At 39.0% G+C, this 26,806-nt stretch overlaps 4 protein-coding genes across 6 annotated transcripts in view; 3 read left to right on the top strand and 1 right to left on the bottom strand.

The window, feature by feature from the left end:
• LOC134797535 (frizzled-4) overlaps window positions 1-2,117 on the top strand; it is a 48,960-nt gene extending 46,843 nt beyond the window's left edge. Inside the window, exon 3 of the mRNA XM_063769809.1 lies at window positions 1,245-2,117. Coding sequence (XP_063625879.1) covers window positions 1,245-1,882 — 638 coding nt within the window. The 3' untranslated portion in view covers window positions 1,883-2,117. The remainder of the gene's footprint in view (window positions 1-1,244) is intronic.
• Window positions 2,118-5,105: 2,988 nt separating this feature from the next.
• On the top strand, window positions 5,106-10,317 carry LOC134797498 (transcription factor A, mitochondrial). 2 transcript variants are annotated; one of them, XR_010145089.1, is made up of 6 exons: window positions 5,106-5,262; window positions 5,386-5,596; window positions 5,966-6,124; window positions 6,489-6,682; window positions 7,123-7,472; window positions 9,218-10,317. XR_010145089.1 is itself a non-coding variant. In XM_063769739.1 (5 exons), the coding sequence occupies exons 1-5, from the start codon at window positions 5,189-5,191 to the stop codon at window positions 7,232-7,234; spliced, it is 750 nt and encodes a 249-aa protein (XP_063625809.1). In that variant the 5' UTR covers window positions 5,106-5,188; the 3' UTR covers window positions 7,235-7,704. The 2 variants fall into 2 exon arrangements, 1 of the variants encoding a protein (XP_063625809.1); XM_063769739.1 differs by lacking the exon at window positions 9,218-10,317 and having other exon boundaries at window positions 7,123-7,704.
• On the bottom strand, window positions 9,311-11,405 carry LOC134797500 (uncharacterized). The gene is made up of 2 exons (XM_063769741.1): window positions 11,261-11,405; window positions 9,311-11,178 (listed from the first exon to the last, which is right to left on the bottom strand). Exons 1-2 carry the CDS (start codon window positions 11,370-11,372, stop codon window positions 10,586-10,588), a joined length of 705 nt encoding a protein of 234 aa, XP_063625811.1. The 5' UTR covers window positions 11,373-11,405; the 3' UTR covers window positions 9,311-10,585.
• Window positions 11,406-11,780: 375 nt separating this feature from the next.
• Window positions 11,781-21,595, top strand: LOC134797501 (chromatin assembly factor 1 p55 subunit). 2 transcript variants are annotated; one of them, XM_063769742.1, is made up of 10 exons: window positions 11,781-11,952; window positions 12,073-12,250; window positions 12,413-12,528; window positions 13,348-13,552; window positions 14,296-14,370; window positions 14,730-14,918; window positions 15,880-15,997; window positions 16,665-16,795; window positions 19,963-20,140; window positions 20,561-21,595. In XM_063769742.1, exons 1-10 carry the CDS (start codon window positions 11,931-11,933, stop codon window positions 20,651-20,653), a joined length of 1,305 nt encoding a protein of 434 aa, XP_063625812.1. In that variant the 5' UTR covers window positions 11,781-11,930; the 3' UTR covers window positions 20,654-21,595. The 2 variants fall into 2 exon arrangements, with proteins under 2 accessions (XP_063625812.1, XP_063625813.1); XM_063769743.1 differs by having other exon boundaries at window positions 11,782-11,952; window positions 14,730-14,912; window positions 20,561-20,956.
• The last annotated feature ends 5,211 nt before the right edge of the window (window positions 21,596-26,806 follow it).

Raw genomic sequence — 26,806 nt, forward strand, 5'->3', positions numbered from 1 at the left:
AATAATAGGTACTAGGTTATTGGTATATAGCTGTAGTATAGCTGTAGGTTAGAAGCTACTTGAGCGTAGGTACATACAATATTATATCCAAAGACGGAGCAGTTTGAAGCTTTCGAAATATATAATGTACATTAATATTGAGTACAACGCTCTTAAATGGCTCCACTGATGTCCATGAGTGCCGGTAACCGCTTAACATCAGGCGGCTCGTCTGCTGACAATCACATAAAAAAAAAACTTATAGGTACTTCAGTACAGCATTACCGAATTGAACCTTTTGCAAAATACACAAGAACAACTTGGGTTATCGCGCTGAGATATGCTGTGTGTCGATGCGTCCATAATAATATTTTACTGCCAGCTGCCACTTTACAAACTGAAATCCATAAGTCAGGATATTGGAACCTCATCCGTCTTTGTACCAGCAGCTATAAATTTCAGCATCGACAAAAAACTGCTGGATTTACTGCATCATGCAAATAACACGTTGTCGCTGTTCGTGAATGGAAATGCATCGAAGTTTTATTTAAATAAGTCTCTCTTTAAATTGCATCGTCGCGTGGTACTTTTTTCCTAAGGTTGGAGCGCGCACGATCCTACAGTCCGGTTTCCGATAATGATCTCCACAAGAGCCCGTATCGGCTCGTTACTGTCCCGATATATACGTTTTTGTTAACGAGAACCGGGGCGTTACCGGAATTAAAATTTTAAAAGCTCTAATTATAAACAGATTCTGGTGAAATTGTTATTTCGTCCTTAAACAAACGTTCACGGAGCCATGTCGGCATGTTTCGTTTGTCTTATTGCCTCCGCTTGTAAACGCTCTTTACATTTTATTTTATCATCACACAGAAGTGCGAGCAGAGTGCCGAGTCGATTCACAGGCATATTGCAGTTTCAATCATGCCACGAGTGTTGTGTTTTATTTTTTATTTTACCCACTTCCATTATGGCGAACGAAAGAAATACGCGACCATTATTCGAGCCGTTAAATACGACACCTTTCCTCCTCGCACGCTCGTATTTCAATTTAAATCGGCTCTTTTTAACCGCTGCCTTATTAATGCAAGCCTTTTTCTCGCCGTATATTTATGTAGGTGTTCGTTTTGAGAGCTGTTTCTGGAAATTGGAATGTTATTCAGTGCGATAAAGAGCATTCAGACGGGAGACTCCGTATCCGCTAAGGCGCAAAATAAAGAGTCACATCATTGTTTGGCGTAACGCATTTTTTTCTTCTTTTTCAGGTACTTGTTTCGTTGGGAACCAGTCGAGTAAATCGCTATTGGCGCTGGTGATCATCCCGGAGGCGATCTGCCTGCTTCTGGGATGCGTTTTTCTGTCGTCGGGACTTCGTGCGGTGCTGCGACGACCGGCGCCGGTGCCCGCTCCATCTGCTCTGCTGAATGCGCCTCCTCAGCCGCATACGGACCAGAGTGTGTTAAGACTTGGAGCGTTCGCAGCGCTATACGCAGTGCCATCGGCTTGTATACTCGCTACATGGGTGTACGAGTACGCATGGAGGGACGAGTGGCTCTCCACGCCGATGCCGTCTTCGGAGCCGTCGACGCACGCGCGGCCGGCGTTCTGGGTGTTTCTGTTCCGTATTTTCGCGACGCAGATACTAGGGGTGATGGTTGCGGTGTGGATAGCGACCCCGCGGCTGAAGGCGCTGTGGCGGCGGCTTAGCGGGCCGCAGAAGCCGGCGGCGAGCAAGTGCCCGCCGGGGCCGCCGCCGACGCCGATGACGCTGCACTGCTACGCGGCGCACGCACACACGCTGCCGCGGCACACGCACAAGTATGCCACGTATCGCCCGCCGCAGCAGCACTCCTACAGGAAACCGCGGCACTACCACTACTCGGCGGGTGAAACGATTCTTTGACCGCGGAAATGTGAACGATTTTGGACGTTACTTGTTATTAAGGGTGCCTTTCGTATGCATTTACTGTTATAAGTGTAGATAGATAGATACGAGGAATAAAGTACCTATAGGTTAATATGTACCTAGGTAAGCGATAGGTCTGTAAAATTCATAAGTGCCATTGAAGCTTAATCTTAATGCATAATATTTATAATTAAAAAATAATATAAATAAGGTCAACAAACATCAGTACTAACTTCTTGATTCCGATTAAAATTGTTAATGACAAATTTAATTTATTTTTAAATAAAGTTTCGAAGGAAATAAGTGCCTCGCATCTCGCATTATATTACTAATTGTTTTTTTTTTTTAATTACAAAGCTGTAATATCTGTTTTATACATACATTATTATATGATATGTACATACATATGTAAGCAATTATAATTAAATATGTAAGTAGATGTAAATATAAACTTATTCAAATTGTACAGTGGTTTAGATTAAGAATGCGCTAAAGTTTTGCCAGAGACGAGCAAACTCAAAGACTACAAATTTGCGAAGCATCAGTGGCCAATAAAAATTATGAATATACCTATAATAGCGCTTTGAATATCGCTTATTTTACTCGTCTCTGGTTATACTTAGAAGGCTGTAAAACATGTAAATAAAATAAGACACTAATTAAGCTAGGTAACTGATATATTTCCTGAACTTATCCTTACTTTCTGAATCATGTCATTTTCAATTCCATTTGCCATGAATAAAATATAATATGCCCACCGAATAGGTATTTGTATTACTAACAAACTCAGAATACCTACCTAATTAAACTTGTCACTTTGAAAATTATTCATAATGTGTGTAAATCGTGACAGTTTACATCAGTACTTTGAAAATTAGTGCGTGAAGTTAGTTAACGTTACAACTGAAATGTATTTACACTAGTAATTAATACGGCCATTGGCCACGTTACGGCCTGATATTCCGACGAGTCAAATGGGTCCCCCGGGTCGGAGTTTGAAAGCTAGGTAGAGTCCGTCTAAGTTACCTAACTTTGCGCCGACTTAAAGCCTGTGCACACCGGCTGCGTGTGCGTGACGTGTACGTGTGCGTGCGCTGCCATTAAACAGGACCAAGTGAGGCAGTGTCATTATAAACGTAATTCATAGAAGCTTAACATTAATGATAACATCGCCACACTTTGTCATGGCAAATGTTAAGCGGGCCTTATACAAAAATATACAGGGTGGAAGAGGAAGAATTTATTGGACCCTCAAGGAAATAATGTGCATCGTTGAGATAGCACAATTCATTTTTCCACACTAAGGTATTAAATTACCTACCTACATAAAATTTTAAGACTAAAAGTATATGTATAAGATTAAATAAATACCTATCGATATTGTAAATACTTCAAATACCTAATCTTAAGTACTTAATTGTATCTAAAGACAAACGACTTAATAAAATTATATGAATGAAACATTTTTTTTAATTCATAAAATCTTCAATTTTATTTATTTATTTATTAAACTTTACACATAAATTAACAGTATGACACCAAAGCACTTATGTGGTATATTACATAATAATATTAAAATTCAAAAAATATTTATACAACAACAAATAAACTTATAACATTAATTTGACCGCAACCAACCGAAATATGGTTTGTATGTAAATACGGACTGTCTCATTTCAAACATAGACAGAGAGAATCATACTATCTTTGTCTTACACTAGTACTAGCACCCAAAAGAAAAGGATGATTATAGTTTTTTGTTGTTATTTACTGTCAAATTTGGTTTGTCAGACTATATATAGTGTATTAAGATCTATGGAACGCTTAGGATCCTAGTGAACCTAGGAAGTTTTCATTTCGATTATAGTTCAATCTTTGCTGCCTGTATTTCGTCAGGTGACAAGCAAGTCACTAATTACTAAAAAAAAATTAAACAAAAATCGACCTTCTTTAAGTACTAATATGGTTCACTAGGGCTATGAACTTGTGGTGGTACTTACTCAGTACTTAGTGACTTGCTTGTCACCTGACGATTTATTCAATCAATCAAAATAAATAAAACTTCTCTGTCGAATCTATTTTTCGGTAAATTTTAAGCTCTGTACGGATATGATGGTCGTTCTTGTCTACGTGACAGCGTGATAAAACGGTGTCCGTCACTTTCTATCCCGCGGTGTTCAGTAGTGACAGTTATTTTATCACGTGCATAAAGATGGATAAAGCCGTCCATAATACGCCGGCAGATCTTTCAATATCACGGGTTAATTACTGAACCGATTCTGGTACAATTTGGCCTCCGCGATGGACTAACATGGAGTTCATTATAAGTAATGTATTTAAAAAAAACGGTAATCAATTATTACCTTACACACGAATAGGAAAAATTCAATGGCAAAATGCGCTACGGGGAAAGTATGATTTTAAGCAAATGTCATAGAGTTGGACCAAGAAAAGTCTGCAGCGATTTTGATAGCCCACGCAGTGCAAGTGTTATTTTACGTCAAACGCACAGACTAGGTCTGTGGTCAACGTCTATGAAATTATGACGTATTAAATAACTCTTGCACTGCGTGGGCTATCAAAATCGCTGCAGACTTTTCTTGTTCTAACTCTATCTAGAATAGACTAGGGGCTGGACTAGGCTTATTATTCTAAGAAAAATCTTGATAGTGCGATTTATAGATTAGATTAGATTTCTTTATTTCAAGATGAAAATTACGCTATAAATTTGCTACATTCGTCAAAATTATGTTTATCTTCTCATCATGATCGTCAAAAATTACATTATATAGCCGGTCAAGCAAATCTTGTCAGTAAAAAAAGGCGCGAAATTCAAATTTTCTATGGGACGATATCCCTTCCCACCTACATTTTTCAAATTTGGCGCCTTTTTCTACTGACAGATCTGCTTGACCAAGTATAAATTTAAAATTAAAAATAATATAAATTTACAAATCAGTGCCATCTTGCGAGCGATTCGTAAACTAAACAAAAATTGCATAGAACAAAAAGCGGTGGATACATTTTATGAAAGGCCTGTATTAAATGTCTCTTTCCCTTTCAAAGCAATATAGTTAGAAAGAGAGGCAAACAGAGAGAAATGTAACAAATTTGGGTTGTCTATGGTCAAATTGGCTGCCTGTGCCTCCTCCTTTGCCCCAAAAGCTTTATCAACGAATGAAACAGAAAATGTCTATGGTTTGTTTTGTTTGACATTTTGAATCGCAAAAGGGCCTGGCGCGTTTCTAAACTACATTGTTTTATGATAATTAAGAATAAAAAGCTTCTCTTATTAATTATAAGATGTCTTCAATAACTCAACTATGTCGTTTGAGTAATTTAACAATAAGCAGTTACAAATGTGTTCTGCAAGGAAGGTAAGTGAGGAGAGGTTATGACGCTTCCAAGACTCGTCTTTATTTATTTAGTTTTTCTGTTCAATTTGTGAGTTAAATCTGTAAATTACGTGCCAATGTTACATTGCCCTTCTATTATTTCAGAACTAGTTGGGTTAATAAAGTGCAAATATGCAACTACACGAAGAAGTCAGCAGAACAAAAACTAGGCATAGAGAGACCAAAACGGCCTCTAACTCCATTTTTCAAGTTTATGACACAAATGAGACCGGCGCTGCTAGCCAAGAACCCCGGTATTACTTCCAAGGAAGCAATCGCATGGAGCTCCAAGCACTGGCAACAGTTAGATTTAGAGGTAACTAGTACTTTAAGATTGCAACTAATCTTCAAGTGCAAAATCTCTTATTTAACCTTGGGAGGTTGTCTCGTATGCTAGATAGGGCTACTGGCGACTTTCTTTGGCGCTCTTATATCTAAGATATTGGTTAAAACTGTTGTAATTTGTGTTCAAAAATAAAGAAATCTTTGGTTACCAGTAGTCTGTGCGGAAATATAAGAGTTGTGGCATGTATGTGGCCCAATACATTCCAGGACTCTTCTCTTTCCGAACAAACTACCACAGTATATGTAGTATAACCAAGAAAGTCTGAATGGTTATTGTCAACTGACCAGCAGCATTGTACAATGATGTGTATTTAAAACTATAAATTTCCTTAATTTACAGACTAAGGCTCAAATGACAAAAGAATATGAGAAAGACTTGGAAGATTATAAGAAGATAAAAGCTATGTACGAGTCTTCATTGACTGACGAGCAGAAAGCTGACATCCAGCGGGTCAAGGAGGAAATGGCAGCTGCCAAGGAAAAGAGGAAATTGAAAGCTGTAAGTTAATAACTCGTTCAATCTATGTTAGGTTGGTATTCCACCTGTCCAGCTTCTTGGTCTAATGTGATTTGCGTCTCACTCTCTCACTAAGCAAATGTGAGACGCAAATACACATTGGACAGGTATAGGTATATACCGCCCTTACACCAAAGTTACATACACATAAGTTGGCAGTAGTGTGTAGTGGAGCAAGAACAGTGGAAGTTGAAATAGAATGAACACTTATTTAAAGAAATTAAAAATACCATCTGTTTTGTTTTAATTAAGGAGGTGTTTTGGAACTCGCTCTACAACTTCTACAAGTATGCTACTTGTGTCTTTGTATCCAGCTTTATTTGGTGTTTATGTGGATATTTTTCAGGAATACAAAGAACTAGGAAAGCCAAAGAAACCAATGTCTTCCTATTTTCTATACATCCAGTCTAGAAAAGATTCATTCAAGGGCAAACAAATGAAGGAATATCAAGAGAAAGCAAAAGTTGACTGGCAGAAATTGCAAGAAAGTGAAAAGGCTAAGTTTGAAAAGCAAGCAGCGGAACTTATGAATAAATACAGGTGATTTTTCTTTAATTATATTCTAAACGATGAGTGCTAGTATCCCTAAATTTTGGGTAGAAATAACATACATACATACATATAATCACGCCTATTTCCCGGAGGGGTAGGCAGAGACCATGGATTTCCACTTGCTGACATACCTCTTTTGCTTCCTTCACTTTCATAACATTCCTCATACACGCCCGCCGGTTTAGGGTGCTCATGACCTGGCCTTTCTTCAGGATTTCCCCACTCTGATCAGAGAAAGTCCGCCGAGGTCTACCCCTTCCAACTCCCACTTCTACTCCTCCCTTATACACTCTCTTTGTTAGACTTCTTTCACTCATTCTTTTTTGGGTACAAATAAGTAGTAGTACAAAGAAGATTCAATAGGAATAATGACAAATATACTGACATATTTTTTTTAATAGCTTGAAAATTGCTAACTTAATTTTCAGAAAAGACTTGGAAGCATGGGAGTTGAAGATGATTTCCCAAGGACGCTCAGACCTTGTGCGTACCAAGCCTGTACGAGAAAAGAAGCCAGCAAATGCCAAGAAATCACAATAGGAACTCGGGTGCTCCGATAACTTGACTGACTTGAATTTCACAGAAAAAATAGATGTCATAAGTGAAGAAAGTAAATCAGATACACAACATAAAAAACCACTTATAATAGAGTCAACTCCAGTATCGAAAATGGAACAGAAAAGTATTAACAAGCCAGAGTCAGAAGAGTTACGGAGCACGGGTGACAGCCACATACATTCTAATCAAAATAAGCCTGATAGCAAGGACAAGGAGCCAAGTAAGACTATCATGGGTAGCATTAAGAACTTCTTTAAATTTTAGTTGCCTAGTCCTAATCATGTTTTATGATTTTTTCCTAATGTATAGTAGGAGATCCGGTATATATGGTAACATATATACCGGATCTTAGACCAGTAGTGTTGATTAAGTTAGCATTCATATTGTTTTCTCATTGTAGATTACCTTCATCATCTGTATGTTGTTTTCATAAATATATGTGTATATAGTTTCTTTCGTATTTTTTTTTCATTACACTTTGTTACATTTTAAGCAGATAAAAAATAGTATTTAAACCTTAACAATAATACACGTAGCTATAACAAGAATATAAATATAGGTAAAAGAAACAGCCATAAGAAAGAATAATAGCATTAAGGGGTCATCCATTAATTACATCACACGTTTAGGGGGAGGGAGAGGGTAAGATAATGTGACATGTTGTGACAAGGGGGAGGGGGGAGTCACAAACTTTGTGATGTCACTTTAACGTCATCAGCAACCGAAAATTTATTTATATTATCGCTGTACAGTTAAATAGCAAGTTTTAGGAATGATAATCGTTTTTATTCGTTTAATATTTTTTTCCACTCAGTTTTGGGTTATAAAATTACTAATATATCTTTTTTCAAAAATATTTTGATAAAATATTAATAATAGGTACTTAATTCGATTAGCCGATTGCGTTGAAAAAATGTGACGTCACACTAGGGGGGGAGGGGTTTGCCAAATGTGACAAGGAGGGGGGAGGGGTCAAAAAACCTAGAAATTCGTGTGACGTAATTAATGGATGACCCCTAACCCGTGAAGCGCCCTAATATCACACGTGATACTAATCGTAGCGACTCATTATCAGACGTGTATTACTACACTTACTACAGATCAATTTGCTTTGCATCAATTTGTTGTATGGTGGGCGTTCGACGGATTAAGAGCGCTATTACATTTCGGCGTTGAGCGAGTTTAGGTATTTTACGCGCTGCGGCAGGCCGTGCGAGCTCAGTATGCCGATCCCTTCTACCACACTCGCACTACAATGATGGATTAAACATTCTTGATCCTTCGCGAAGCATATTGAAATCAACCATAACAACACTAACTGTACTTAACTTTTAAAGTTCTAAAACTGTTATTTGGTAAGTACGAACAGTATAAGCAAACGTTGCAGATTGCTTGAGTATGAAAATGACTTCGATATTAAGTAGATTTTCGTAGGAATTGACACTTGTTTCGGAGAGAAAATCGAGTTCGTTTTACTTTGATTTTCTCTTTCTCAAAGGTATGTAGGAAAAATATAGTTTGATATGCCTAAAGTACAGGGTATTAGTAATACAAAATAGCCAGGTTTAGCAGAGTAAAATTCTCAACATTTCCAAATAAGAGCTCGCCATTCAGTGCTTCACGGGGTTTTTCGGAAACGACCATCAGAAAAAAAATCATTTCTAATTTAATAAGTCCTTTTTCTAATATTTACAACGATATTTATAAAGATAAGAAGACGCTTTTACTGGAACAAGTACTCATTGTTTCTAATAATGAGCACAAAGTCCTGAATTTCGTCGACTAGTATCATCAATTTTGCATTATTTCGACTTTTCTTGTAAGAGCGCTCTTAATATCCTAATATATTTGCAATTGATTGGAAACTGTTGGAAACAGTTACTATACCTAATTCAGTTATCTTAGTTATGCTGGTCTGTTATTAGCGATTTGCCCTATTGCTACAATAACACTTGTCTCTTTCAGCTGCACTCTGGGTGACCATAAGAGCCTGGAAATGATTGAAAATTGGTGAATATGGATTGGAATACCCTGCCCTTTCAAGTAAAAATGCAATCGAAATATTACAAATATTTTATTTTAAAAGATGCATTACAAAATATTAAAATAAATACTTTTCTATTGTTTGACCTTTTTAGTACAACTTGAATTAAGCTGACCGGTGGAATATTAAGTTTTTCTTAATGTAATGTATAATATTAATATAAGAAATGCAGTAATAGTATTACATACCAATTACAGGCTATCAAAATATACTGCTAAATGCTAATATTGGTTTTTTGAAGTGTCAAGTAATAAAAAGGCATTGTAAAATTAATTATAATTGTATAAATTACAGGGTTTCTGTAACTTCCTTTACTTTTTAATTTGTACATTAAAAGTTCAGCTTAATTCTTTGTTGTTAAACCTTCTATACTAGTAAATTAGGTATCAAATAGTAATTTTTGATCCTGAAGTTAGATAGTAAATGTAGTAGTATTAATAAGCGGTTATTAGAAACACCAACAAAACTACATTGACATTGCACAGACAGAAAGTAACCAGTAAGTTATAATGAACTTTCTGTTGCTATAGTTGCATGTTTTATGTCCCATTCCCACTACAATTTAACATTTTAACAAGTCACAAACTGCCATCATATTAAATATTTCCAAATTAATTATTATTGCTATTTCCAAATAGTCTAGTGTTACATACATCAAAATTGGAAAAAAACTAGCAATTACAATTGATAACATTTAAGGCCATCAATCAATTCAGGCCGAACTTAATTATTTACAAATTTTTTCACCTCTGCATTCAAGATATGAAAATAGTTTATGATATTGGAAAGCTAGTATAACCAAGCTCATTGACATGACAAAGATGAAATTTGAATGTTATGAAATGACATGAGAGGGTATACTAGCCTAGATGTGATTTGCAGTACAAGTTGCTAATTTGGCCTCCACACATTAGTAATTCATAGGTATGTTTATAATAAATATATCAGAATATAATCGTAATTATAATAAGTATAAAAAATACAATATTTTAAATGCATTAGTGTAGTGTAGACACAAAAAGCGAAAATAATTGAGCAAAATGAAATTTACAAATAAGGTAACAAGAATGTTTGTCATTTACTATGTACAATATTGTCCTAATTAAACTAAAATGGCAATATGTGACTAAAACGCACACATGTCACAAATTCTCACTTATGTATAAAGGCACAAGCAATCAAAATTCTGGAACATTTCTATTTATTAAATGCTATATAGCTAATGTTAGAACTGTTCAGTCAATAATATGCCCAAAATTTAACAGGAAAATTATAAATGTCAATATCTACTATGTGATTAAAGAATCTGTGATAGTGTGACTTAGGGCCTGCATACAAATCATGGTAAAAAGGTACACACAGACATCCTGAGAAAACATGCTCACCCAGCGCATTACGGACATAATTCGTTCCACTCTTTGCACTGATATTCCATTTAAGAGAAGTAAAGCGTTAGCAAAGTTGGAACTGCTTGGTGCTGGAAACCATATCATCTTAGTAACGACGTAAACCACCAAGGGCAAGAAAAAATATGTCTCATCAAATGTCAACAATGATAAACCGTACAGAAGTTGGACAAGCAAAGACACTAGCACTACATCATACTTATACAGTACTAGTTTTTCCAAAAGAGACACTTGTTGAGTGTTTGCTGGTTGTGATCCTGGCGACATTAAAGCTGCCAAGTCATTGGCTACGTCGGTTAAACTGTCGCCTGCCGCGTCCGCTTCATGAATAGGACTCAGTGACGACACCGCCACTGGTGGTGCCTGAACCACGACACCATTATTGAGAGAACTGTTGCTCCTAGTAGTTGTGGCACTGCTAGATATTGCTGAAACTTCGTAATTTACGTCTGGAAGTATGGTCTGAAAAGATGATTCTGCAACAAAACAATAATAGGCATTACATTGTCATTTTTAATTACGCACTAAAACTAATAATGTTATACTAGAAACTAGTACCTTTTGGAATCGGTTCTTCGCATTTTCCAGATATACGTTGAAGCCTGTTATGAGAATTTTCTAATATTTTCCTTCTCCGGGCTTCCCTACGGGCTGCTGCTGCATCAGCCATGTTCACAATTTGACAGTTCAAAAATTGTTGCCATGCTGTGTAATGTAACATGAATGTAACTGTCATTACAAGTATACGATATTAATATATCACATTAGCGTTTATATATAATAATTTCGAAAATTTTGCGTGATTATAAGTATAATTTATATTAAAAATGAAATTCATAATTACATATGTGTTGGTAATTTATATAAATTTAAGGTTTTAGGTAAGCTTTTGATGATGGCAACAAATTATACAATGCGCTTCCGGTCATGCAATTTTTTATTGTTTATTTACCTCATACAAATAATAATTATTAATAAAATATAAACTTAAACAAAATTAAAACTATTTACTTTTACTAACTAGTGATAAAATGTTGTAATTTTTAAATATTAAATAAAAAATATTTTTTTGTGCTACCTGACTCCGGAAGTTTGTGTGCTGTCTTCCGAACAGAACAACGCCAAGGATTGTTGTTTGGCGCCTTTGCGAGGCCGGTATTTTCTGAAAAATTGCGTTAAAATCGTTGCTGCAACTTAAAAGTGAAAAATTGAAGACCAAAATCGTAAAATGGGAGATAAAGGCGACGGAGGTAATTGTTATGCACTCACTATCCCGAGATGTTCTTGTGGCCGTTGTGTCTGACAGCTTTCTTTCAATTTGTTGGTTATCGAAAGTGCTTTATGTGAGTGTAATCGGTGTTCGTTCATAGAAACGTTCGACGATGCGGTGGAGGAGCGCGTCATCAACGAGGAGTACAAGATTTGGAAGAAGAACACACCGTTCCTGTACGACCTGGTGATGACACACGCTCTGGAGTGGCCGTCGCTGACCGCTCAGTGGCTGCCGGACGTGACCCGGCCGGAGGGCAAAGACTACTCGGTGCACAGGTATCTTTACTTGACTTACGTCCTCATATCACGCTAAAGGTTATTGACGTTCCTTTGTTCACTTTCCCCCCTAAAATGTTGACGCGTTGAAAACGGAGGCCTTCCTTGATACTATACAATAATAATTAATAGTGACAAGATATAAATAACCATATTTTTCAGATTAATCCTTGGTACACACACATCAGATGAACAGAACCATCTCCTCATAGCAAGTGTTCAGCTCCCCAACGAAGATGCTCAGTTTGACGCCAGTCACTATGATAATGATAAAGGAGGTAAGTGCCCTTAACAAGATGTTCATCAACCTCACATACTCACTATACTTTACAGCAGCGTTCGGCAACCTTTTAGCAGCGAAGGGCCACATAGTCGTTAACAAAGTTGATGCGGGCCGCACTTTGTGTGTGTGTGACTTTATCAGACATTGTCGTTTGTCAATTTACATACAGAATAGCCAGGGGGCTCGCGGGCCGCAATTGAGAGGTTCGCTGCCGCCTGTTGCCGACCGCTGCTTTACAGCCATGAAGCAGCTGTTTTGTTCAAAATTTTGAATTCATTATCCGATGAATTATCTCACAAGCAGCTGTACACTTAACCCTTTATCGCATATGCAGCCTTATATGGCAGTTCTAATATTCAACTCTATTCACAGCTATTCAAATTATAATTTGAACAAACATTTTTTATGACATCCAGTAAGGGGTTAAGTACTGTGTGTATTATGGTTGTCAGTTAAGTTGAGGCTAATAATATGACTAATTGGGTCTTTTAATTACTTGTACCCAAAACACATAATATGCACCATGACGTCCATGACATGTCATGCACATGATAAGACTCTCTGCCTCTACCTAACTAGCCACCGGCCAATAATCTATTCACCTATAAACAGAATTCATTTTAGTATAAGGTTTCAATAACTGCCCAGCCTTCAATAACTAGCCACCTTATACTAAAATTAATTATGTTTATAGCTGAATAGAATTAATTTTTAGTTTAGGGTGGCCAGTTACTGGCGAATTACCCTATATAACTGAATTACATACTAAGAAAGAAGTTTTCATAAAGGGAGTTAACTTCTTTCTCTTTTCCAGAATTTGGAGGCTTTGGTTCAGTATCAGGTAAAATAGACATAGAAATCAAGATCAACCACGAGGGTGAGGTGAACAGGGCGCGCTACATGCCCCAGAACCCCTGCGTGATAGCCACCAAGACCCCGTCCTCTGACGTGCTGGTGTTTGACTACACCAAGCACCCCTCCAAGCCTGAACCTTCAGGAGAATGCCATCCAGACCTTAGGTGATTATTACTCACTTGATTTTTGTTCTTACTCGGTCTTGTATGTGTATAACCTACAGTAGCGGCGCGTCTAGATTGTTCGTAGGCAAGCCGTAGCTGAGATGCCCTTCCTTTTCTTCATAAGTTTAAAGAAAATGGCCCAAGAGCCTGACAAGCAGACTATCAGACAAGCCGATGGGAATCGAGTTTTATGGACGCTCCGCCACTGATAACCTATCCAGTAACTCCAGCTGATCTATGTTTACAATGTCTATAACATTTTTTATCTAAAATATAGGATGATAATATTTACCATATCGTCGGGTGACAAGAAAAAGTCACTAATTACTATCAAAAAATTAAAGTAACAATGCACTTTATTACACTTGTAACACGGTTTATTCTCCAATAATTTCAATGGTGTTAGTTAGTGACTTTTGCTTGTCACCCGACGATATTATGTAATTATTAATCTGTGGTTGCTGCTATCTTGCACAAGTTGCACATTATTTGTTTTTATTTTAACTTAATTTATAAGGTTGTAAAGTTCCTCATCTTTAACATTTTCCTGTTTTTGAGATTGTAATGAATAGAGCTTAAACAAGTTATCGGAAAAATAAATATCTATGGTATAACAAGATGAGATTTTAATTTACCTTGGGATATTTCCAAGTTTTAACTATCTTTCAATGATCTGTCTGAGCTCTGGTTATGAAAAATGTGGAACTAAGAGTTCTGAGGCTAATGTATATTTGTGCTTTCAGATTGCGCGGGCACCAAAAAGAAGGCTATGGATTGTCATGGAACCCTATACTTAATGGATATCTCCTCTCTGCTAGGTACAAACAATTAAATTTATCAAAAACTATTACTACTATAAAATTATTAACTGCAGAATAATAATTATCCATTATAGAAGGTAGGCTTTTCCTTGGTACTTGTATCATCATCTTTTTGCTTACGCAGTGTCACTCACAGATACCCTATATTAGGGTTTGCAATCCGGATCCGAAATGTATGAAATTATCCGGATCTGGATCCGGATCCGCGGATCTTCCCATACCCGTCGTGCAAACGCTACCCTAATGTTATGAGAAAGTTAGGCCTATTTTGATAATTGTCTGCTTCAGGTTGACATGTTGCTGTTTTATGTACAAGATTGTGTTTATAAGCATAAACAATACATAAATGTTTGCAGTGACGACCACACAATCTGCCTGTGGGACATCAACGCCACCCCGAAGGAGGGGCGCGTGATCGAGGCCAAGTCCGTGTTCACCGGGCACACGGCCGTGGTGGAGGACGTGGCGTGGCACCTGCTGCACGAGTCACTGTTCGGCTCCGTCGCCGACGACCAGAAGCTCATGATTTGGGACACCAGGTTATTGTAATGAATGTTGTATCACTACATTGAGTTGGTGGAGAAAATTTGACGCTGTGCGTCCGCATAGCATAGCTTTATATTTCAAATTTTAACCGCGTGTTCATTTGGTTTGGCGCGGTCGCAGTCTCCTGTAAATATCTAATATGTTGGAACACGACTGGATTTGTTAACACTTTCGCTTACCAAGTTTACTACATCAACATTTCATTTGTTTTGTGTGTTGTACAATTTTTTATATTGCTGAAAATATGCATCCAAGTTGATAAAAAAATGTCATGAAAACTAGCTTTTTACATGCTAAAATTGCACAAATCCGTTATAATATGTCTATATTAACTTTGGTGTGTACATGTAAGCAATTTCAATGCATGATGTTTTAGATATTTTTTTAACAATTTAAGTGTCTAACTTACCATATTATCATTTCGTTCTCATATAACAAATAAATCCACTTTCATCCTTGTCATTTTGTCATTTAACACCATTAACAAGGTTAGCATGACCAGTTGTTTGTGTCTTACTTATCTGCCACATTATTAGCTTTAAAGCATACTTAGACTGATAGAAATGATTAATTAACATTCAGGAGTATAAAATGTTACAGACTAACCCTCTTATTCGTAAAACTTTACGGACCTGATAATTAAATTATGTTTTATCCCTTTCTTACAATTACATAAGTCTAAATGACAGATAAGGGCAAACGGTTATTAGCTAATTGAGGTTTATAGCGCGTTTATGAAGGGGTAAATCAGTAACGGCGCCAATGTACACTGGCGTTCAAAAGTGCATGGAGATGTTTCAACCGTAATTTTAAGGCATAACGGTCGACATCTATCCATGCACTTTTGAACGCCAATGTACCTAATAATGTGATATCTGCATGACAATGAGTCACAGCACGGATCTGCTAGCCACTTCACAACCCATCGTAAGACGTGCTAATCAAGCTCGTGTCTCACAGATCGAACAACACGTCGAAGCCCTCGCACACGGTGGACGCGCACACGGCCGAGGTGAACTGTCTCAGCTTCAACCCCTACTCAGAGTTCATCCTGGCCACCGGCAGCGCTGACAAAACGGTAATTTCTATCGCCATTGCAGACCCACCAGACTAGCTTTCCCGAGCGTCAGCGTCTAGTCAACTAGTGCTGATTAGACGCTGTCGCTCAGAAGACGCTGGTGTGGGGTGTCTCTTTAAGCTCCATACTTTTAAATCATCTCTAGCTATTGGATTCACAGCCACTTACACAATTGCTTCACGAGCGTCGAGAGTTAAACACGCACACCGCGTGTGAAGCTTATTAATTAATGTTCTCTATGTCTTGGTATTTGCGTGTTATTTTACTGTAATCTTAGTGAGAATTTTTAATTAATAGAATTCTAACACGCACAACATGTTTTTCATGTTGTGCATAGGACACTCAAAAGTTTTTCCTATCTTTTTTCAATATTATGTAATAGCGTACAGTGAATAAGGTCAATGAAGAGAAATCTATCTATAAAGGAAGACTGTCTAGAAGATTTTTCGTCGCTTTTAACTTCTACATTTGTACACATACTCCACTACAGAAGGTCGGTGGAGCAGGAGTGAAGCTCTTCCTTTCTGACTGTCTGAGCGACGTACGTATACAATTACGAGAGTTCTCCACCCATGACGTTCTTCGGATACATTTTATATGCCAGTCCACTCCACATTGTCCTTATATCACAAATTTGAACCGTATTGTAATCGTCGTTCATCCGCAGGTGGCGTTGTGGGACCTCCGTAACCTGAAACTCAAGCTGCACTCGTTTGAGTCGCACAAGGACGAGATCTTCCAGGTGCAGTGGTCGCCGCACAACGAGACCATCCTCGCCTCCAGCGGCACCGATCGCAGGTACGAACAGTAACACTGCTGACCATTAGTAGACCTTATCGCGTTGAAATAAGGTGTAAAAATTAGGTGGAGCTACCTTCGTTCCCGTCGCACAAGGATGAGATCTTCCAGGTGCAGTGGTCGCCGCACAACGAGACCATCCTCGCCTCCAGCGGCACCGATCGCAGGTACGAACGGCAACACTGCTGACCATTAGTAGACCTTATCTCGTTGCGATAAGGTGTAGAGATTAGGTGGAGCTGCCCTCGTTCGCGTCACACAAGGACGAGATCTTCCAGGTGCAGTGGTCGCCGCACAACGAGACCATCGTCGCCTCCAGTGCTGTGCCTCCAGTGCTCCAGTGCAACACTGCTGAACATTAGTAAACACATAGTGTACTTTAGTGTTGTGTGTTTTACTTTTTTGTAGTTAATCCATTCGTCAATATTTCAAAGGTACATCCAGCTGCAAAGTTGCATGGCCACTTTTTGAAGGTAGTTCATAATGTGTCCAGGCTATGTTGGAACTCGCTGTACATGTAAAATGACGGGCATGGTCTGTGAGATTAGTTCAAATGAGTCTTTGTGATTGAAGAGCTTTAGCTGTCAGTGAAATTTAGCTAGCCCGTGCTTCGTGCGGCAATTCCTCGCGAGAGTTGCGAGCGGCTCGCTCTGAGTGGATCCGCCTAATGACGCGCGTCGCTTGCGCATTACAATTTAGTTTTGTGAATAAATAATGCCAACCACCTGTAATAATAATCTATAACAAGCCCTCGAACTTGGTTCTCTCCCACCTTCCTTAACAACTGGTGTCACCTTCCTGCTCTATAAGTCCGGTAGTACCACGGAAGCGAAGAACTACAGACCCATCACATGCTTGCCTACACTCTACAAGCTCCTTACATCCATTTTGAGAGCAAAAATCAACGCGCACATTGTCGCAAACAATATTTTGGCCTCTGCTCAAAATGGATGTAGGGTTGGGTCCCGTGGTACTAAAGAGCTCCTCCTCATAGACATGACCATCTGCCAACAAATCCGGCGGACCAAGGGGGCCCTCTCAGCCGCTTGGATTGACTACAAGAAGGCCTATGATTCGGTGCCTCATTCATGGCTGGGGAGGGTCTTAGAGCTGTACAAAGTTGATGCAGCTTTGAGAGCCTTCCTAAGCGCGTGTATGGGGCAGTGGACCACAGTCCTTCGTCAACCAGGAGGCGGGGATGACCGACCTGGCCCACAGGATTTTATAAGGATTGAGCGAGGAATATTTCAGGGCGACAGTCTGAGTCCGCTATGGTTCTGCCTAGCTCTGAATCCCCTCAGCACCTTGCTGAAGGATTTGGGACTAGGTTGCCGGCTTCGGAGAGAGGGTGAAGTTATTTCTCACCTTCTGTACATGGATGACCTCAAATTATTTGCACCAAATACCCAAGGCTTGTTGGAGCTACTGAAAACCACCGAAGTCTTCAGTAGTGCCATCAACATGGAGTTTGGTGTCGATAAATGTGCGGTTATGCATGTACAGCGGGGGAAGGTTGTAAATTCAACAAATTTACAACTTTCTGAGACAATGTCTTTCAGGTCTATCTCTGAATCAGAGACCTATAAATACCTTGGTATGTCACAGTCGTTGGGTATTGAGGACGAGGGTATTAGACGGTCGGTGAAGGAGCGCTTTTTCAGTCGGCTCACAAAAGTCCTTAACAGTCTTTTGTCAGGAGGCAACAAAGTGCGCGCCTTCAACGCCTGGGTAATGCCTCTTCTCACATACTCCTTTGGCATACTAAGGTGGACTCAGACCGAGCTGGACGCCCTGGATCGGAGGGTCCGATCACTGCTCACCACACATCGCATGCTACACCCACGCTCGTCAGTTATGAGATTGTACATCCCACGGAAGTGTGGAGGCCGAGGCTTCCTAAACGCCAAGGATCTCCACAACCGCGAGGTGTACAATCTCAGGAATTATTTCCTTAACAACGAGTGTGGGATGCATCGTGATGTGGTGGCAGTAGACAGGAACCTCACGCCGCTCTCCTTGGCAAACGAGAACTGGCGCAAACCTGTGGTACTAAGTACTGCGGATCGCAAGGCGGCATGGGAGAGTAAGGCGCTACACGGGCGGTTCTACAAGGCCCTCACGGGACCCGATGTGGACCTGCTCGCGTCGGTGAACTGGTTACGATTCGGGGACCTCTTCGGAGAAACCGAGGGTTTTGCCTGTGCAATTGCGGACGAAGTGATGATGACGAACAACTATCGGAAATATATCCTGAAGGACGGTACGGTCGACATTTGTCGGGCATGCCGCCGTCCCGGAGAGTCACTCAGGCATATCATTTCCGGTTGTTCTCATCTTGCTAACGGTGAGTACTTGCACAGACATAATCTCGTAGCCAGGATTATTCACCAGCAACTTGCTCTTCTATACGGCCTTGTGGACCGCGAAGTACCGTACTACAAGTACTTACCTGCGCCTGTTCTCGAGAATGGTCGTGCCACGCTCTATTGGGATCGATCTATCATCACTGACAGGACTATTGTCGCCAATAAGCCTGACATCGTGCTGATAGACCGATCGCAGCGCCGGGCCGTGCTCGCCGACGTCACCATCCCCCATGATGAGAATCTCGTGAAGGCCGAGAAGGACAAGTCCAGCAAGTACCTAGACTTAGCTCACGAGATTACCGCCATGTGGGATGTTGACTCGACGATCATTGTTCCGATAGTTGTGTCAGCGAACGGTCTCATAGCGAAGAGTCTCGACCAACACCTAGAGAGACTCTCGCTGGGTGGTTGGATCAAGGGTCAGATGCAGAAGGCGGTAATATTGGACACGGCGCGTATAGTACGTCGGTTCCTCACTCTGCGGCCCTGACCACCGGCAGCTTGGGCCAAGCTCCGCTGCCGGCGGCACCCTAGGTTAGGTTTTTTATAATGTGTTTATATGTATTTTTTATTGTTTTGTAAGTGTTTTTTTATATTTTACTTTTATATTCATATTATAACAAACCTAACTTAAGACGAAAAATAAATAAAGAGATTAATAAATAGTGGGGTGTTTTTCAGTAGATATTCATCCAAAAACTATCAACGTCAAATGCCGTCTTTGGCGTCGTTGTCACGATATTGCGTTGACGTCAATTGCCGTCTGTGGCGTTCAAAAAGTTAAATAAAAACATTTTACAGGCTGCACGTATGGGACCTGTCGAAGATCGGCGAGGAGCAGACGGCAGACGACGCGGAGGACGGGCCGCCCGAGCTGCTGTTCATCCACGGCGGCCACACCGCCAAGATCTCCGACTTCTCCTGGAACCCCAACGAGCCCTGGGTCATCTGCTCCGTGTCCGAGGACAACATCATGCAGGTGAGCCCAGCGGGTTCTGTTTGTGTTAAGGAAACAAGCCTTCGGAAATACAAACGAGTTCAGTGGTATTTTCAACACTTCTTTTTAGGGGTTCCATATCTTTAGATCTACTTTTTATTGTTCAAAACTTTAATTTTGGTTTTGAATAGTGTTTTGTGTAAATGTAATAAGTCAAATTATTGTAAAAAGTTTGGCTGATAACACTTTCTCCCCATTTCCCCAAGTGCCACAATCTTGCAGAAAAATGGCAACATTTTTTAAATGTATCTTATGTATCTTTTTTTAACACTAAATACGCCTAACGGCCTGTCGTGACCAAAGGTTACTATAGTTAATGTAACGCCAATTGCATCAGCGTGTGCGGCGATACATCTATATGACAATGGCGAGCAAAAGTTTAAATGTTGGTATATTGTACAGGTATGGCAGATGGCGGAGAACATCTACAACGACGAGGAGCCGGAGACGCCCGCCTCCGAGCTCGAGTCCGGCGTCAACGTCAACCACGGATAATCTACACGTCCCACTAGTCGCGATGTGTACCTTATCGCAACCAGATAAGGTACATTTTTGGTTTCAATGTGTCTTCTGCGGCGCGACTTTGTGAACCTACTGGACCACTCAAACTGTCATTTGTCAATAGAAAATTGCGTGTTGCACTGACTGCCGTCATGCGTAGTAGAAAATGCCCAGCGGCCTGTTACATAAACATTAACAATTCATAATACAAGGAAAATTCTAGTATTATAAGTTGGAAATCGTTATACAACAGATTTTGGATGTACAGTGGCGTTCAAAAGTACATGGATACATGTCGACCGTAATGCCTTAATATTACGATTGAAACATCTCCATGCACTTTTGAACGCCAGTGCACCTAGTACCTACGCCACTGTACATTTAGTTCTACATGTTTGAAAACAAATGGTCAGAGGATGATGATAAGTAAGGAGAGATAGTGTGTGAGACTGATGGAAGTATAATTTTGGATAAGATAGTTGGTTAAATATTTGACCAGTGGCATCTCCATTGTCACTTTTTATGCCAAGTTGTTCTGTTGATACTGAAAGTTTAATTTTCTTGTTTCAATAAAATAATTTGCTGTCGAGAAGGGACAAGCAAATAGTTCACAACGTCGTGCTAGCAAACTTAAAAGCCCGCAACATACTTCGCTATTGTACGCTAATGTCTCATTTCGTTTGCGGTATTAACAAAAGAAAAGAAACTATAAGTGCAGTGCTAGTTCTATGTTACGAAGACATGAAAGGACACATACTGGCGAAAAGCCTTTTCAGTGTAGCTACTGTGATTACAAATTCAGTCAGAAGTCACACTTACAATGACACCCGATGATACATACTGGGGCGAAGCCAATTCGGTGTAGCCACTGTGATTACAAATGCAGTCAGAAGTCACAAATACACCTGACGATACATACTGGGGTGAAGCCATTTCAGTGTAGCCACTGTGATTACAAATTTAGTCAGAAGTCAGACTTACAAAGACACCTGAGGATACATACTAGGGCGAAGCCATTTCAGTGTAGCCACTGTGATTACAAATTTAGTCAGAAGTCAGACTTACAAAGACACCTGAGGATACATACTAGGGCGAAGCCATTTCAGTGTAGCCACTGCGATTACAAATTCAGTCAGAAGTCACACTTACAGCGACACCTGATGATGCATACTGGGGCGTAGCCATTTCGGGGTAGCCACTGTGATTACAAATTTAGTCAGAAGTCAGACTTACAAAGACACCTGAGGATACATACTGGGGCGAAGCCATTTCAGTGTAGCCACTGTGATTACAAATTCAGTCAGAAGTCACACTTACAGCGACACCTGATGATGCATACTGGGGCGTAGCCATTTCAGTGTAGCCACTGCGATTACAAATTCAGTCAGAAGTCACACTTACAGCGACACCTGATGATGCATACTGGGGCGTAGCCATTTCGGGGTAGCCACTGTGATTACAAATGCAGTCAGAAGTCACAAATACACCTGACGATACATACTGGGGCGAAGCCATTTCAGTGTAGCCACTGTGATTACAAATTTAGTCAGAAGTCACACTTACAGCGACACCTGATGATGCATACTGGGGCGTAGCCATTTCAGTTTAGCCACTGCGATTACAAATTCAGTCAGAAGTCACACTTACAGCGACACCTGATGATGCATACTGGGGCGTAGCCATTTCGGGGTAGCCACTGTGATTACAAATGCAGTCAGAAGTCACAAATACACCTGACGATACATACTGGGGCGAAGCCATTTCAGTGTAGCCACTGTGATTACAAATTTAGTCAGAAGTCAGACTTACAAAGACACCTGAGGATACATACTGGGGCGAAGCCATTTCAGTGTAGCCACTGTGATTACAAATTCAGTCAGAAGTCACACTTACAGCGACACCTGATGATGCATACTGGGGCGTAGCCATTTCGGGGTAGCCACTGTGATTACAAATGCAGTCAGAAGTCACAGTTACATAGACTAGGAATCCTATAGACGGAGTTTAGAGCAATTATTTCATGAAACCGATGCTGCCTAAAATACGGGGGTGCGGGGGACGAGGTGAGCGAGGTCCCGTGCCGTGAATGGTCCGTTCAAAGACACGGACGTCACACAAAGTCACTTTCGACTCGAAAATGGAGTAAAACTACCGTATTTGTGGCAGAGGGGGTAGACCTACTATGCTCAGTCTGGAGGATGTCTTGTCTGTGCACAGTTACAAATACACCTGACGATACATACAGTAGCGACCAAAAGTATTTTGACAATCATAATAACTTTGGTATTGTATGAAACATATTAGTTTTTTTCAAGTGAATTTTTGATAATTTAATCAATGGCTTAAAAGCTTCTTGAAACACGTAAAAAGCTTAGTTTCATCGAATGAAACTATAAACTTGGCAACAAAAAATGACAATTTACGGGTTCAAAAGTATTTTGACACGGTTCTTTTTTACAATTTTTTTGAGAACAGAGCCTCAGAATTTAAATATTTTGGAAGTAATTACATCTGAATACTTCTCTTAATATGCCAAACATAAAGCATATTCGAACGATTTCAAGCAAGCTGGTGCGGCTGCACTTTAGAAAAATAAGTAGCAAGCCGAGGTTTCGCGGACTTTTGGTGTATCACTACATCTGATTTCTGTCTGAAATAAGCAGTTCAAGGCTCGAAACTGCATCACAAATAAGCATAGAAGCGGTTGTCCTCGAAAAACGACTTCTACAACTGATCGTGTAATAAAAAAGATTTCAGTAGAACACCCATGGAAGCGTACAGTAACAATTAAAAATTAACTAAAAATATACAAAACAATATGCCACTTCGCTGGGTTTTTCAGCATGATAACGACCTCAAACACAAATCCGGTCATGTAAAGGCTTCTTTAATGCAAAAAAATCTAGGTTTTTGAGTGGCCTAGTCAAGGTACTGATCTTAATGCTATAGAGCTTTTATAGAAAGCGTTGGATCGTCCAGTGTGAGGTGCAGAAATAATTCAAACAATGGGGTTTTTTTCCAAGGTCTTCAGTCAGAATGGGCGCACATACTATATGATCATATACAGAAGTTAGGGGACTCTATGCCGTCTCGATTTACTGCTGTGAGGAAAGCCAGAGGATATGCCATTAAATATTAATGAAATGTTTTTTTTTAACCGTCTTGCCAGTTCAGCAAAAGCATTTCATTAAAGTGTCAGAATACTTTTGATCTACCTGTAGTGCAAATTATCAGTTTTAATTCTAAGTCTGTTGTTTAGATTTAGTAATCTAAGTGGAAATGTAACAAATGAAGGGTGAATAAAATATAATCGTGACGTAATGATTAAATATATACCCTATTCATAAACATATTGAAAGAAGTTCGTTTGTCAAAATACTTTTGATCGCTACTGTACTCGGGCGAAGCCATTTCAGTGTAGCCACTGTGATTACAAATTCAGTCAGAAGTCAGACTTACAAAGACACCTGAGGATACATACTGGGGCGAAGCCATTTCAGTGTAGCCACTGTGATTACAAATGCAGCCAAAAGTCACACTTACAAGGACACTTGAGGATACATACTGGGGTGAAGCCATTTAAATGTAGCCACTGTGATTACAAATGCGAGAAAAGCCTTATATTTCCCCAAATATGGCGAAGTGTGTTGAGGGCAAAATATATATGCAAAACTGCACTACAACTTGAGGTCAAAAATTGACAAAAAAATTGAATGTTTGATCAAAAGAATGTACATGAATTTGCGAAACGCGTAATGTCAGATGTTAGTTATCTTTAAAATGAGATGTTAGGGTATTTAAAAAATGAGAAAAAAACATATTTGTTGTGTGTAACGATGTAATTATTTATTTATATCCGTTTGTGCGTCGGGATTCAGGCTATAAGTTAATTTTTTGTGGCTGAAACAAAAGGAAACTTTATAAGTTTTAATGCTTAGGTTGACTAGCCGTCACGTGTGGCCAGTGCTCACAGGACCAAGCAATCATCCAAATAAACATGCATTTTTATGAAAATTAAGGGCCTAACCATTTTTCTTAATGAATTCAAAAGGACGCACATTATTATATATTTATATGACGAGCGGAATTAAAAGGATTAACATTGTCCCTACATTTAATCCGAATGACGTAAACGTCTCTCGATTCCTTTTGGTTTAGTCACATACAATCTGTTCCAAATTAATGAGTTCGAAGAACTAGAAACTAATAGAGTTCGTTTAGTTAGCTAGTTAATATTAGCAACGGCTTGCAAGTTGGTTGTGTTGGTATCGGTTAGTCAAGAAATCAAATAAATTTAATTTTGAATGGTAAAAAGAAGAATTGAAAATAAATTTAAATGTCTTAGCTAGAAAGTTCAAAATGTAACAGAAGTTGTTATACCACTATCGATTGACATGTATATCTCACGTTGTTTTTTTGCAAAATGTAGCGCATGGTTAAATGTTAGCAGTGTAATTGGTACATGTTTAAAATATTAAGCGTATTTAATTTTTGACGTGATAACGTCTTATAAGTCGATGAACACCGGTAGCATGCACGAAAAAGAGTCACGTTGTTGACAAATTTCCATGGTAACGTTGTGGACAGATCTCCATGGTAACATTACGGCCAAAGTATGCAATTTTTCATCAATGTTTTATTATGACGTTATCACGCACAATTATCGTCCGTAAACCGACTTTACAGACAACCATATTTTTTCATGTTACGTTTTTAGAATTTTGTCAGGTGTAAAGATTTTTCTTGTACTTGTTCTTCATGCATGCTGTTGACAGTGTTGGCCGAAAGTTAATCCAAATTGAAAACTGGCCATTAACCATTATAAATTGAACCATAATCTGTAATCGTCCGTTACGTTTTAAGGTTTAATTTATAATGGTTAATGGCCAACATTTTCAATTCGCATTAACTTTCGGCCAACACTGGCTGTTGAGCTGTTGCTCATTTCGACTCATTTCAATTTTTGTTGTATCTGAACAGGCTATTACTCCTTAAATGGACGTAAACCAGTGTGTTGTGTTAATTCGTCGTAAACATCAAACAGTACATTTACAATACGTACACATAGTTAACCTGCAATATCCATGTTAGCGTTAGTTTTAATAGAAACTTACTTATCATTGAATAATCTGGCAATTCTGAAAAAAAAAGATGAATCAGAGGAAGGCGCCAATTCCGCAGAATTCTAAGGAATCTCTAAGGTCTAAAAAAGTTTTAATGTGGTTCATTAAATCTTGTAACTAAAGAAAATTAATAATAGTACATTACCACAAATGCCTGAGAAGAAATAATTGCCATAATTGTTTTATCTCCCCGCTATTAAAACGGCACTATATTCCTGGCAGGACTGATGTTACTAAGCCATGTTTTAGCGGCCAACCATGTATAACACTAGTCATGTAGTCACGCATTCGTTTTCTTCCTGTTTTTTTTTGTAATATACTATCAGGGAATATATACATATATAGTCCTGGGAGACACAAATGAAACCGTCGCCAAGATACCGCGTCACGAAATCTCATTTTATTTATTAACTAATCCGTACGAGGAGGATTCCTTCAGATTTGTGTTTTCTGTACATTTCTTGGGTGACGCAAGTGAATGAGGGTATTTTATAATGTTAATGCAGAATGCAGTAATGGATGATAATTTTAAGTTCCGCTATTATTACGAATAAAAGTAAGTAATATGTAACTGGATTTTATTTTACATAATTTACAACACCTTTATATTCCTATGACAAACATTAAGTGCAGGAGAGGCATTCGAACTAAATGTGATCTCAATTTGATTTGATATTGACATTTCTCAGTGTTTCTCTCTCAATTAAAATGTACACAAGTAAGATCAAGAAGCACAGTACCAAGAAAAAAATGCCTACAGTTTTTCTTAATTATTTAACTTATAAATACTAATTGAAAATAGAACAAAATTATTCCCCTTATATTTTTTTACAAAGTTATGTAAGTTTCATAAAAAAATTGCTAACAACATCTTATTACTATACATCGGTAACTCGTGGCATTTAGGTAGCACTTAAAAGATTAGTTTAATTAATTTCCGTTTTTTAGTGGTTTCTTTTTCTCGACTCGTATAGGAAGAACATTGTCACATCACTAGTCTGTGCCTGCTACCTAAATGCCACGA

Source organism: Cydia splendana, chromosome 15, assembly GCF_910591565.1.
Source record: "Cydia splendana chromosome 15, ilCydSple1.2, whole genome shotgun sequence".
Classification (NCBI taxonomy): Eukaryota; Metazoa; Arthropoda; class Insecta; order Lepidoptera; family Tortricidae; genus Cydia; species Cydia splendana.

Coding starts and splice junctions, on each gene's coding strand:
- LOC134797501 (XM_063769742.1), top strand. CDS start 11,931: ATGGGAGATAAAGGCGACGGAG. Junction 14,371..14,729: donor GGATATCTCCTCTCTGCTAG/GTACAAACAATT, acceptor AAATGTTTGCAG/TGACGACCACACAATCTGCC. Junction 15,998..16,664: donor CCGGCAGCGCTGACAAAACG/GTAATTTCTATC, acceptor GTTCATCCGCAG/GTGGCGTTGTGGGACCTCCG.
- LOC134797498 (XM_063769739.1), top strand. CDS start 5,189: ATGTCTTCAATAACTCAACTATGTCGTTTGAGTAATTTAACAATAAGC. Junction 5,597..5,965: donor GGCAACAGTTAGATTTAGAG/GTAACTAGTACT, acceptor CTTAATTTACAG/ACTAAGGCTCAAATGACAAA. Junction 6,683..7,122: donor GAACTTATGAATAAATACAG/GTGATTTTTCTT, acceptor CTTAATTTTCAG/AAAAGACTTGGAAGCATGGG.
- LOC134797500 (XM_063769741.1), bottom strand. CDS start 11,372: ATGGCTGATGCAGCAGCAGCCCGTAGGGAAGCCCGGAGAAGGAAAATA. Junction 11,179..11,260: donor CGAAGAACCGATTCCAAAAG/GTACTAGTTTCT, acceptor GTTTTGTTGCAG/AATCATCTTTTCAGACCATA.